At 38.1% G+C, this 11,643-nt stretch overlaps 1 protein-coding gene across 1 annotated transcript in view; it reads left to right on the forward strand.

The window, feature by feature from the left end:
- TTN (titin) overlaps positions 1-11,643 on the forward strand; it is a 266,817-nt gene that overhangs the window by 207,158 nt on the left and 48,016 nt on the right. Inside the window, exons 260-280 of the mRNA XM_066577800.1 lie at positions 59-379; positions 468-752; positions 847-1,146; positions 2,551-2,853; positions 2,966-3,241; positions 3,334-3,633; positions 4,310-4,612; positions 4,719-5,018; positions 5,268-5,555; positions 5,648-5,944; positions 6,241-6,543; positions 6,632-6,937; positions 7,024-7,311; positions 7,663-7,953; positions 8,093-8,380; positions 8,481-9,071; positions 9,162-9,266; positions 9,452-9,649; positions 9,733-10,026; positions 10,121-10,708; positions 10,801-11,103. Of these exons, the coding sequence (XP_066433897.1) occupies positions 59-379; positions 468-752; positions 847-1,146; positions 2,551-2,853; positions 2,966-3,241; positions 3,334-3,633; positions 4,310-4,612; positions 4,719-5,018; positions 5,268-5,555; positions 5,648-5,944; positions 6,241-6,543; positions 6,632-6,937; positions 7,024-7,311; positions 7,663-7,953; positions 8,093-8,380; positions 8,481-9,071; positions 9,162-9,266; positions 9,452-9,649; positions 9,733-10,026; positions 10,121-10,708; positions 10,801-11,103 (6,528 nt within the window). The remainder of the gene's footprint in view (positions 1-58; positions 380-467; positions 753-846; positions 1,147-2,550; positions 2,854-2,965; positions 3,242-3,333; positions 3,634-4,309; positions 4,613-4,718; positions 5,019-5,267; positions 5,556-5,647; positions 5,945-6,240; positions 6,544-6,631; positions 6,938-7,023; positions 7,312-7,662; positions 7,954-8,092; positions 8,381-8,480; positions 9,072-9,161; positions 9,267-9,451; positions 9,650-9,732; positions 10,027-10,120; positions 10,709-10,800; positions 11,104-11,643) is intronic.

Genomic DNA, 11,643 nt, shown 5'->3' on the forward strand with positions numbered 1-11,643 from the left:
TATTCTAATATATTCCATAAACTTATTATGTTATTTAATGTTTTTGCTTATACTTCAGAACCTCCTGGTCCACCATCAAATTTCAAAGTGGTTGACAGCACAAAGACCTCCATTATTCTTGGATGGGGAAAACCTGTATATGATGGTGGTGCCCCAATAATTGGTTATATTGTAGAAATGAGACCTAAAGGTGAATCTAAGGATGCTGAGGCAGGCTGGAAGAGATGTAATGTTGCTGCCCAGCTTATTCATACACAGTTTACTGTGACAAGTCTTAGTGAAAAACAGGAATATGAGTTTAGAGTTTCAGCACAGAACCAGGTTGGCATCGGACGACCTGCTGAACTGAAAGAAGCTGTTTCACCTAAAGAAATATTGGGTAATTTTTAGTTTATACTGTAGAAGACTTGTTAAATCAACCAAGTATTTCAATATGCTAAGTTTTTTTCTTAAATGTTTGTTCTCAGAAACTCCTGAAATTGAGTTGGATGCAAGCATGAGAAAATTGGTCACTGTAAGAGCAGGATGTCCTATCCGATTGTTTGCAGTAGTAAGAGGAAGACCAGCACCTAAAGTTACATGGAGAAGAATGGGTGTAGATAATGTTGTTAGAAAAGGACAAGTTGATATTGTTGATACAATGGCTTTCTTAGTTATTCCCAACTCCACTCGTGATGATTCTGGCAAATACTCATTGTCACTTATTAATGCCGCAGGAGAAAAGGCAGTATTCGTCAATGTGAGAGTACTTGGTAAGTTAAAGATGATGAAATAAAGTAATGGGATATTGAGGGTTGTGTGTTTTAGTTTTGCATATATTAATGAAATCTGATTTTTTTTGTATAGATACCCCAGGACCTGTGGCAGATTTTACTATTTCAGATGTTACAAAAATGTCATGTCAACTTTCATGGGTGCCTCCTGAAAATGATGGTGGAAGTCCAGTGACTCATTATATCTTAGAAAGAAGAGAAGTAGACAGGAAGACATGGGCAACAGTAGTGGCAGACTGGAAGAAAACTAGTTTCAAAGTTGCCAATCTTGTACCAGGAACAGAATACTTTTTCAGAGTTACTGCTGTCAATGAATATGGATCCGGTGTTCCTAGAGACACACCAAAGACTGTACTTGCAACAGATCCTTTAAGTAAGTATTCTACCATATACTGTATAACTTATACTGATTATAGTGAGGAATGAACTTGCTATGCACATTGTTTTTCTTTAAACTTTAAGGACCCATTAAGGACCAAGCACTGTAAATTTACGGCACTTGGTCCCGGGCTTAAAGCCCAGCCGTATGTAAAATTAGGGTGGAGATTAAAGCCTCCTGCTTTTGCAATCAATCAGAAGCAGGACAGGTTGTCAGCTGTTAGTCACAGCTGATAACCCGGAGGAGAAGGGAGAAGTGGGTTTTTTACCCATTTTGCCCCCTCCTTCATTTAGTACACAGTGCTCAATGAGTGATATGTACTAACAAGTGAAAGTGGAAATATTTCTTCCACTACGCGAGCCGGCAGTCAATGACCGCTGGGTGATCTCTGGCGCAGCAGAGCTACAGGGTCCTAGAAGACCCTGATCAGCTATGTCAGTGACTAATGTCACTACAGGGGATGTTTTCCCTGTAACTGGGGTTCTTATGGATGCCTCAGCTACAGTGGAAAAATGTCAAATAAAAAAAAAAAATAATAATGTGAATGCTCCTCAGACGCCTTAAATAAGTAAAACAAAATTACAGAATAAAACAACAATATATGCAAAAAAAGAATATAACCCAAAGCCAACACCAACCAAAACCATTGCTATATGCGCCCTGTAATCCAAACCCATACATATTATATATCAAAATATCGAAAACGAAATGATGAACCCATTCCCATACTTTATTTTAGTGTAAATGTACAAATTTAAAAGATATATATATATATATATGTTAAAGAAAAAAACACATTTTTTTAGCTTTTTACCTCCAATAAAACTAAAAAACTGAAAAAAAGTCAGTGAAAAAGATATTAAAAAATAGCCCTATATGTCACAGGGAAAAAATGCAGCAAAAATAATTTTGGCAGCCAAAGGAAAAAAATAGGGCTGTAAAACTACCACATGGCTAAAATCCCTAAAAGGTGTCTGGTCCTTAAGGTACAAAACAGCCTGGTCTTAAGTGGTTAAAGAGATTATCCCATTAAAAATATTGTTTCCAGTTACATCCAGCCCATGATTAAAAACAATTATTTGTCTTCACACTTATTTAAAAAATAGTTTCTATCCCCTGATATTCCAGGACTAGTATAAGAATAGCGCCACCTGCTATGTCTATTCTTTGTCTGTCACAGAAACAAGACTGAGTAGGTGTGTCCTCCTTTGAACATTTACTCTGGATAGGATGCAAAGAGATCATTAAATAGAAACAGTTGGTGTTGCTATTCTTAACATTAGTTCTGTAATACTTGAGGATAGAAAACATTTTCCTAATAAGTATAAAGAAAAAAAATGATTACACTTAAACCAGTATTTTTCATTATTATTCTTTTTTTTGTGTGTATTTCAATAGGCGTACCTGATCCACCTAAAAAACTTGATGTTACGGAAATAACAAAGAACAGTGCTACCCTGGCTTGGCTTCCACCATTACGAGATGGAGGAGCCAAAATTGATGGTTATATCATTAGCTTCCAGATAGAAGGCCAACCAGAGAACCACTGGACTCAGTATTCTGTTGTGAAAGATCTAAATATTGTTGTCGTCGGCCTAAAAGAAGGCACAAAATACAAGTTCAGAGTAGCCGCAAGAAACTCTGTTGGAGTCAGCATGCCAAGGGAAACTGAAGGATTATTTGAAATTAAAGAACAGCTCCGTAAGTGAAATGACGCGTTTTCCAATGATCTGAAGGGCATGTTATTAATGACATTTCAGTTTCTAACTGGTACAGACTTCTAGGCTAACATATAAATATACCTTTTTTACAGTGCCACCTAAGGTATTATTACCTGAAAATTATACTATCAAAGCAGGACAGAAACTTAGAATTGAAGCACATGTCTATGGAAAGCCAGCTCCTTTATCGAGGTGGTTGAAAGCAGAAACTGATGTAATGCCATCAAGTCGCCTAGCTGTACATAAATCACAGAACTCCACAGTTCTTTTAATAAAGGATGTAACAAGGAAAGACAGTGGCTTCTACTCTGTGTCTGCAGAAAACAGCGGTGGTGTAGCTACACAGAGAGTGCGTGTAATAGTAATGGGTATGTATGAATTAGTAACTCTATCATATAGTATCTGTCAAAAAAGGAAAGGTACAGTTAGTAAATTTTTTATTTGTTCCTGCTTTCTACAGATGTCCCAGATCCACCTCAACCACCATTTGAAGCTACTGACATAGACTCTGATGCTTGCACACTCTCATGGCATTTGCCTCTTGAAGATGGTGGCAGTAACATTACTAACTATGTTGTTGAAAAATGTGATGTGAGCAGAGGAGACTGGATTACGGCTGTAACTTCAGTTACCAAAACTAGTTGTCGTGTTGGAAAGCTCATTGCAGGACAAGAATACATTTTCAGAGTTCGTGCTGAGAACCGATTTGGAATTTCAGAACCAACTGTATCAGATCGCGTTATTGCAAAATTCCCATTCGGTATGTAATGTTTCGAATTATTTTTTTTCTCCAGCGACTTTAAAATATTTATTGACTACAAAGTTATGTGAAAAATCGAAAACAGAAGGCTGAATACCCCAAGACCACTGGCGTAACTATAGGGAATGCAGGGGATGCAGTTGCACCCTGGCCCAGGAGCCTTAGAGGGCCCATAAGGCCTCTTTTCTCCATATAGGGAGCCCAGTACCATGAATAAAGCATTATAGTTGAGGGCCCTGGTACAGGTTTTGCATTGGGGCCCAGGAGCCTCAAGTTACGCCTCTGCCCAAGACCATATGTTGAGGTAGAAGTGACAGGTCTGGTACATAACACTACACTGGGTAATAAACACTGGTAAAAAATATTTACAAGTTCACAGCAACCAGGACATGAAGTCACTGTGTGCAGTAACGATGGCCACACAGCACCATGTGTGATAATGATAGAAAGGCAAGTCAGGACAGCAATGACTCTCACATCGACTGGGGTCAGGTATCTATAGAAAAAAATCCAGATTGCTGTATAGGTAATATCAAATTAGTTTTGAGTTCTTATAAAAATAGCAACATCCAACAATCATAAAAGCAGTATATGTTTTAAGTTTTTTATGTAAAGCATAAAATCATATGGGCAGGTAAATTAAAAATACAAAAACTCTTTCTTGTTACATTTTCAGATGTTCCCAGCGAACCAAAGAATGCTCATATTACCAAAGTCAACAAAGATTGCATATTCGTTGCATGGGATAGACCTGATAATGATGGAGGAAGCCCCATTACAGGTTATACAATAGAACGTAAGGAAAGAAACAGCTTACTGTGGGTGAAAGCCAATGATACTTTAGTGCGCACAACAGAATATCCATGCGTGGGTATGATTGAAGGCTTAGAATACACTTTCAGAATCTATGCTCTGAATAGAGCTGGATCCAGCAAGCCCAGCAAACCTACAGAGTATGTCACAGCAAGAACACCAGTTGGTATGTATTATATATATTAAAAAATATGTTGAAAACTTGCAATACTCATAACAATTTCAGTAAAATTTAATACAACAAAACACTAACAAGTAATGTTGATTTGCAGATCCTCCTGGAAAACCAGAAGTTGTTGATATCACCAAGAGTACAGTTTCGCTTGTGTGGACCAGGCCAAAGCATGATGGCGGCAGTAAAATAATTGGCTATCTAGTAGAGGCTTGCAAGCTTCCTGGTGAAAAATGGGTAAAATGCAACACTACTGCTTCTCAAGTTCCTACAGAAGAATATACTGTCACTGATTTGGAAGAAACTGAGCGGTACCAGTTCAGGGCAATTGCCAAGACTGCAATCAATATTAGCAGGCCATCTGAACCATCAGATCCAATCACCATACAAGCAGAAAATGGTATGTACTTTATGATTTAAAGGTTTTTTTTTCTGGACATTTTAAACTTTTGCTATTGATGAAGGACAGGTGCCGCTTTCACTATGGTCAGCGGATAAGGCAGAAAGAACTGACTGTAGTGCAGTAGCCCACATTGGTATTGCGGCAATGCCAAAATTTTAAAATGTCTTGGAATACCATTTTAAGAAAAAAGACAATATAAATAACATTAATTTTGCGGTGTATTACATTTCATACTATTGTTTGCAGTTCCACCAAAGATTGATCTCAGCATACAGATGAAATCTCTGATCACAGTCAAAGCAGGGGCAAATGTATGTCTTGATGCTCAAGTATTTGGTAAGCCTATGCCAACTGTCTGCTGGAAAAAGGATGGAACGGATGTGAAGCTTGCAGAGGGTATTAAAATTTCATCAAAGAGGAACCTCTTCCTATTAGAGCTGTTTAGTGTTAACCGTAAGGAAACAGGAGAATATACTATTGTAGCTGAAAATGCAAGTGGTTCTAAGTCAGCAACCATCAAGCTGAAAGTGCTAGGTAAGTTTAATGCTCTTCATGTTGTCTTGTCGTATACTTTAAATAATTTATGGAGATATGGATCTCATAGTCCTTTTATTTTTTTAATTTAGACAAACCAGGACCTCCTGCCTCTATTAAGATAAACAATATGTATTCTGACCGGGCCATGCTTAGCTGGGAGCCTCCACTTGAAGATGGCGGTTCTGATATTACAAATTATGTAATTGACAAACGTGAAACCAGCCGTCCTAACTGGGCACAGGTGACTGCAAATGTCCAGATAACCAGTTGCAGTGTGGAGAAATTGATTGAAGGACATGAATATCAATTCCGCGTCTCTGCTGAGAACAAATATGGTGTCGGTGATCCGATTTTAACAGCATCTGTGATTGCTAAGAATCCATATGGTAAGCTGCTTGATATGTTGAAATATTGTTTCACTTTTACTATCACAATACATTGAATACAATGGAAACATATTTTTCTTTCTACCACCCATCCTTTAATGTTTAAGGTTCTGAAAATCGAAGATTTAAAAAACAAACATTTCAAAGAATACACATTTTAATGTTAACCATGGATGATAAACAATACGTACTACTTTACTATATAAGGCTAATGATACCAACTTTACTATATGCCATGTAAAACTATTATTTAGCACTTTCTATAAATTAAATATAATGTTCTGTTCGTTTAATAGATGTGCCAGGAAAATGTGAACCACCAGTAATCAGCAACATAACAAAAGATCATATGACTGTAAGCTGGAAAGCTCCTGCTAGTGATGGGGGATCTCCAATCACTGGATATATGCTTGAAAAGCGTGATACAAAGACTTTCAACTGGACAAAAGTAACCAAGAAGCCTGTCATTGAACGGACTGTGAAAGCAACCGGACTACAAGAGAATAATGAATATGAATTTAGGGTGACTGCTTTGAACAAAGCTGGGCCAGGCAAGCCTAGTGATTCATCAAAAGCAGTAATCGCTCTTGATCCACAGTGTAAGTGCAGGCTTTCCTATAATAAAGATTCTTCCCCCACAATTTAGTATTTTGTAGCAATAGCAATTTTTTTACGCTTTATTTACAGATCCTCCTGGACCACCAGCTTTCCCTAAGGCTGTTGATACAACTCGTAGCAGTATAAGTCTTTCCTGGAGCAAACCAGCATATGATGGTGGAAGTCCAATCATTGGTTATCTGGTTGAAGTTAAAAGAACAGACACTGATAACTGGGTGAGATGCAATTTGCCTAAGAATCTTCAAGAAACCAAGTACACTGTTACTGGCTTAATGGAAAATACAGAGTATCAGTTCCGAATTTCAGCCGTGAACAAAATTGGTCAAAGTGATCCTAGTGAAGTTCCAGATAAGCATACGGCAAAGGATATTCTAAGTAAGTTTTCCTTTCATACTATTTTCTGTCTTGCATTGATCTTAAGTACATTAAAATACTATTAATTTGTTTTACTGTTTTAACAGTTGCCCCAGAAGGAGAGCTTGATGCTGATTTGAGGAAAGGTCTTGTGCTCCGTGCTGGTGTTACAATGAGGATTTATGTGCCTGTCAGAGGACGCCCAGCACCAAAGATTTCATGGTCTAAACTCAATGCTAACATTCGAGACAGACAAGGCCTAGATATTTCAACAACTGAACATGATACTTTCGTACGTTGTGAAAATGTTAACAAATATGATGCTGGCAAATACATCCTAACAATAGAGAACAGCAGTGGTGTGAAAACTTACACCATTGTTGTCAAAGTGCTTGGTAAGTAGTCCCATATGAGTTTGGAATACGTGTTACATAAATGAAGATGTGTTACAATGTGAATGAAGGCCCATTGTTTACCAAGCACACAAAATTTTGTTACCATCTTTTGCTACAATATTCTCTCTATGATTAGCATTATAGTATTTTAGATTGTAAAATGATATATTATACCAAAGTACTTGCTTGCTACTACATTTTTGCACATATTCAAAATATATATACATCAGTGCAAATCTCATTCAAATCTATCCATATCAGTAGCCTGTTTATACATATTTTTTACATCTTTACTCAGCTAATATGTTTAATAAATACATAAATTAATTCATAGTTTCTTTGATTATTTAGATACCCCTGGACCTCCTGTTAACCTCATCGTTAAAGAGACTTCTAAGGACTCTGCTATGATTTCATGGGATCCTCCAATTATTGATGGTGGCAGCCCAGTGAAGAATTATATTGTTGAGAAACGTGATGCTGAAAGGAAAGCTTGGGCTACAGTGTCCACTGACTGTCCCAAAACATCATTTAGAATCTCTAACCTTGATGAAGGCAAATCATACTTTTTCCGGGTGTTGGCTGAAAATGAGTATGGTATTGGTGAACCATGTGAAACTCGTGATGCTGTTAGAGCTTCAGGTAAGTAACCATCTTTGTTAAGGGAAATAGTGATGCAAAAAGAGTATGTACATACAAATTTATAAATTTAACTTTGCAAACTGTATATCCAAATATATTAAATGCTTTAAAGTAATCATATCGAATAACTGTATTCTAGAAAAACCTGGACCTGTAGTAGATCTGAAACCACTGGCTGTTTCTAAATCATCTTGCACAATTGGATGGAAGAGACCAATAAGTGATGGAGGAAGTCGTATTTCTGCATATGTAGTGGAGAACTTAATTGCTGAGGGCAAGTGGAGAGAAGTAATGAAATCCAAAAATATGCAATACACAATGAAGGACTTGACTGAAGGGAAGGAGTATACCTTTAAAGTCACTGCCAAGAATGATTCTGGTTATAGTCCTCCAAGTGAAATTTCAATTGTGGCTAAAGACGATGTTGGTATGTGCCTCTTCTCACAATTTAAAGGAAAATATTTACTGTAACTCAGTAGTGTTACTCTCCAAATGATGTAATTATGTGTATCTGTTTGTATTTGCAGTTGCACCAAACCTCGACTTAAAAGATTTGCCCGACTTATGCTATGTTGCCAGAGAGGGCAGCACTTTCCGACTTAAAATCCCAGTTAGTGGAAAACCTCCACCTGCAATTACATGGAAGAAAGGTGATGATAAAGTCTTGACTGACAGTGGAAGAGTAACTGTTGAGTCTTCTGCAGTAAATACTGTCTTGACAGTACGTGAATGTCAGAAAGATGATGCCTCAAAATATACAATTACTTTGAAAAACCCTGCTGGAACCAAAGAATCTACTATATTTATTAAAGTGGTTGGCAAGCCTGGAATCCCAACAGCTCCTATTAAGTTTGATGAAGTGACTGCAGATGCAGTAACACTGATTTGGGGACCACCTAAAGATGATGGTGGCTCTGAAATTACCAATTACATACTAGAAAAGAGAGACTTTGTGACCAACAAATGGGTCACCTCTGCTTCTGCTGTTCAGAAGACTTCCTTCAGAGTAACCAGACTCCATGAAGGAACAGAATATATCTTCAAAGTGAGTGCTGAAAATAAATATGGAGTTGGTGAAGGCCTAAAATCAGAATCAGTTATTGCAAGACATCCATTTGGTAGGTTTAAGAGAACATATTTATATACTAAATTGTGCTTACTCATATTTACTGTCTGGATTACTTAATAATACTAAATATATGTTTTAGATGTACCAGATGCTCCTCCTCCTCCAAAGATTGTTACAATAAGACACGATTCTGCAAATCTGACATGGGTGGATCCAAAGAAGACTGGTGGCTCACCAATTACAGGTACATTAAAATGAACTGCAGATAGAGTATATGGAGCAGAAATAATTTGTACAGTTCAATATTGTAGTGATTTTACTTTTTAATTCTGCCTTCTGTCAGTTTGCAGAAATGCTATGTAGACTTTTAGTAAATAATACAACTCAACTATACTTAATGTTGTTATTATCATGTAATTATGGTTTTAGGCTACCACGTTGAATTCAAAGAGAAAAACAGTCTTCTCTGGAAGAGAGCCAATACAACCCCCCTGAGAATGAAAGACTACCGAGTCACTGGTGTAACTGAAGGTCTAGAATATGAATTTAGAGTCATGGCAATGAACCTTGCTGGAGTTGGCAAACCCAGTCTTCCATCTGAGTCAGTTGTGGCTCTTGATCCAATTGGTACGTTTCTGAAAAGTCTTCATTGGGGTCTGGTCATTGTGTCTTTAATGTAAACATGATATTGATATAGTGTATCTTTTCAGATCCACCAGGCAAACCTGAAATAATAAGTGTAACCAGAAGTTCTGCAACACTTATTTGGACAGAACCAAAATATGATGGTGGACACAAACTGGTTGGATACATTGTTGAGAAACGTGACCTTCCAGCAAAGAGTTGGATGAAGGCCAATCATGTTAATGTTCAGGAATGTGCATACACTGTCAATGATTTAATAGAAGGTGGAAAATATGAATTTAGAATACGAGCTAAGAATACCGCTGGTGCTATCAGTCCTCCATCTGATACGACAGGAACTGTTTGCAAAGACGAATATGGTATGTGCCAAGCAGCCAGTTTGGCAGATCTGACAAGTAGATGTGCCCTTTCTTATCTATGATTTCTTATATGTAATTTTTTTTCTCCCTGCAGAGGCACCAACTATAGTTATTGACTCAGCAGTTAAAGAAGGTATAACAGTGAAAGCAGGGGATACTATTGTCATGACTGCAACAAGTATACTTGGCAAACCACCTCCAACATCTGTATGGTCTAAAGCAGGAAAAGACTTTAAACCTTCTGATATTGTACAGATTGAAACAGGCCCAACATCATCCACACTTTCTGTTAAATATGCAACCCGTAAAGATTCTGGAGAATACACAATCACTGCCAGCAATCCTTTTGGCACAAAGGAAGAACATGTACATGTCAAAGTCTTAGATGTCCCTGGACCTCCAGGACCAATTGAAATTAGCAATGTGTCTGCTGAAAAAGCAACACTCACTTGGACACCACCTTCTGAAGATGGTGGTTCACCTATTACTTCTTACACGCTAGAAAAAAGAGAAACTAGTCGTTTGCTTTGGACCCTGGTGGCTGAAAACATCCACGACTGTAGACATGTTGTTAGCAAGCTTATCCAAGGAAATGAATATATCTTCCGTGTTTCTGCTGTTAACCACTATGGAGTAGGTGAACCTGCACAGTCTGACCAAGTTAAGATGGTGGATCGTTTTGGTAAGCGTCATTATTAAAATTAGTAGCATACAATCTAAACCTGCAGCTACTCTATAGTTTTAAACTATAACTGCATTTACTTTTGTTTATAGGACCTCCTGGACCACCAGGAAAACCAGAAGCAACAAATGTGACTAAAGATACAGTGACTATAACATGGAAACGCCCAGCTGATGATGGTGGCAGTGAGATTACTGGCTATTATGTGGAAAGAAAAGATAAGAAAGGCTTGAGATGGGTGAGAGCAGCAAAGAAACCCGTTTCTGACCTCAGACTTAAAGTGGTTGGGCTCACAGAAGGAAATGAATATGAATTCCGAGTGAGTGCAGAAAACAAGGCTGGCATTGGACCACCAAGCAATTCATCTCTGCCAGTTTTAACAAAAGACATTGCATGTAAGTACTGCATTTTCTCTCATGTCTAAACAAAATTTAAGTACTAGCAAAACGTTTCTAAGGGAGAGGGAAAACTGTTGATAGCAGTATAAACAAAGTTTTCATAAATATATACAGTATGTGAGAAAAGAAGAAATAACGGTTCAATTACAGTTACAGTACATAGAAATATTACATGACTTATTGCATGCTGAATAGTGATGAGCGAGCATACTCGCTAAGGGCAATTGCTCGATCGAGCATTGCCCTTATCGAGTACCTGCCCGCTCGGGAGCAAAGATTCGGCAGCCGGCGGCGGGCAGGGTGCTGCGGGGGAGAGCGGGGAGGAATGGAGGGGAGATCTCTCTCTCCCTCTCTTTCCCCCGCTCCCCCCTGCTGACTGCCGCAACTCACCTGTCACCCGCGCGGGCACCCGAACCTTCTCTGCCGAGTGGGGAGATACTCGCTAAGGACAATGCTCGATCGAGCAATTGTCCTTAGCGAGTATGCTCGCTCATCTCTAATGCTGAACTAAACAGTTGTTTTAGTCATTTCTTTATT

The sequence above is a fragment of the Eleutherodactylus coqui genome, chromosome 8, assembly GCF_035609145.1.
Source record: "Eleutherodactylus coqui strain aEleCoq1 chromosome 8, aEleCoq1.hap1, whole genome shotgun sequence".
Taxonomy (NCBI): domain Eukaryota; kingdom Metazoa; phylum Chordata; class Amphibia; order Anura; family Eleutherodactylidae; genus Eleutherodactylus; species Eleutherodactylus coqui.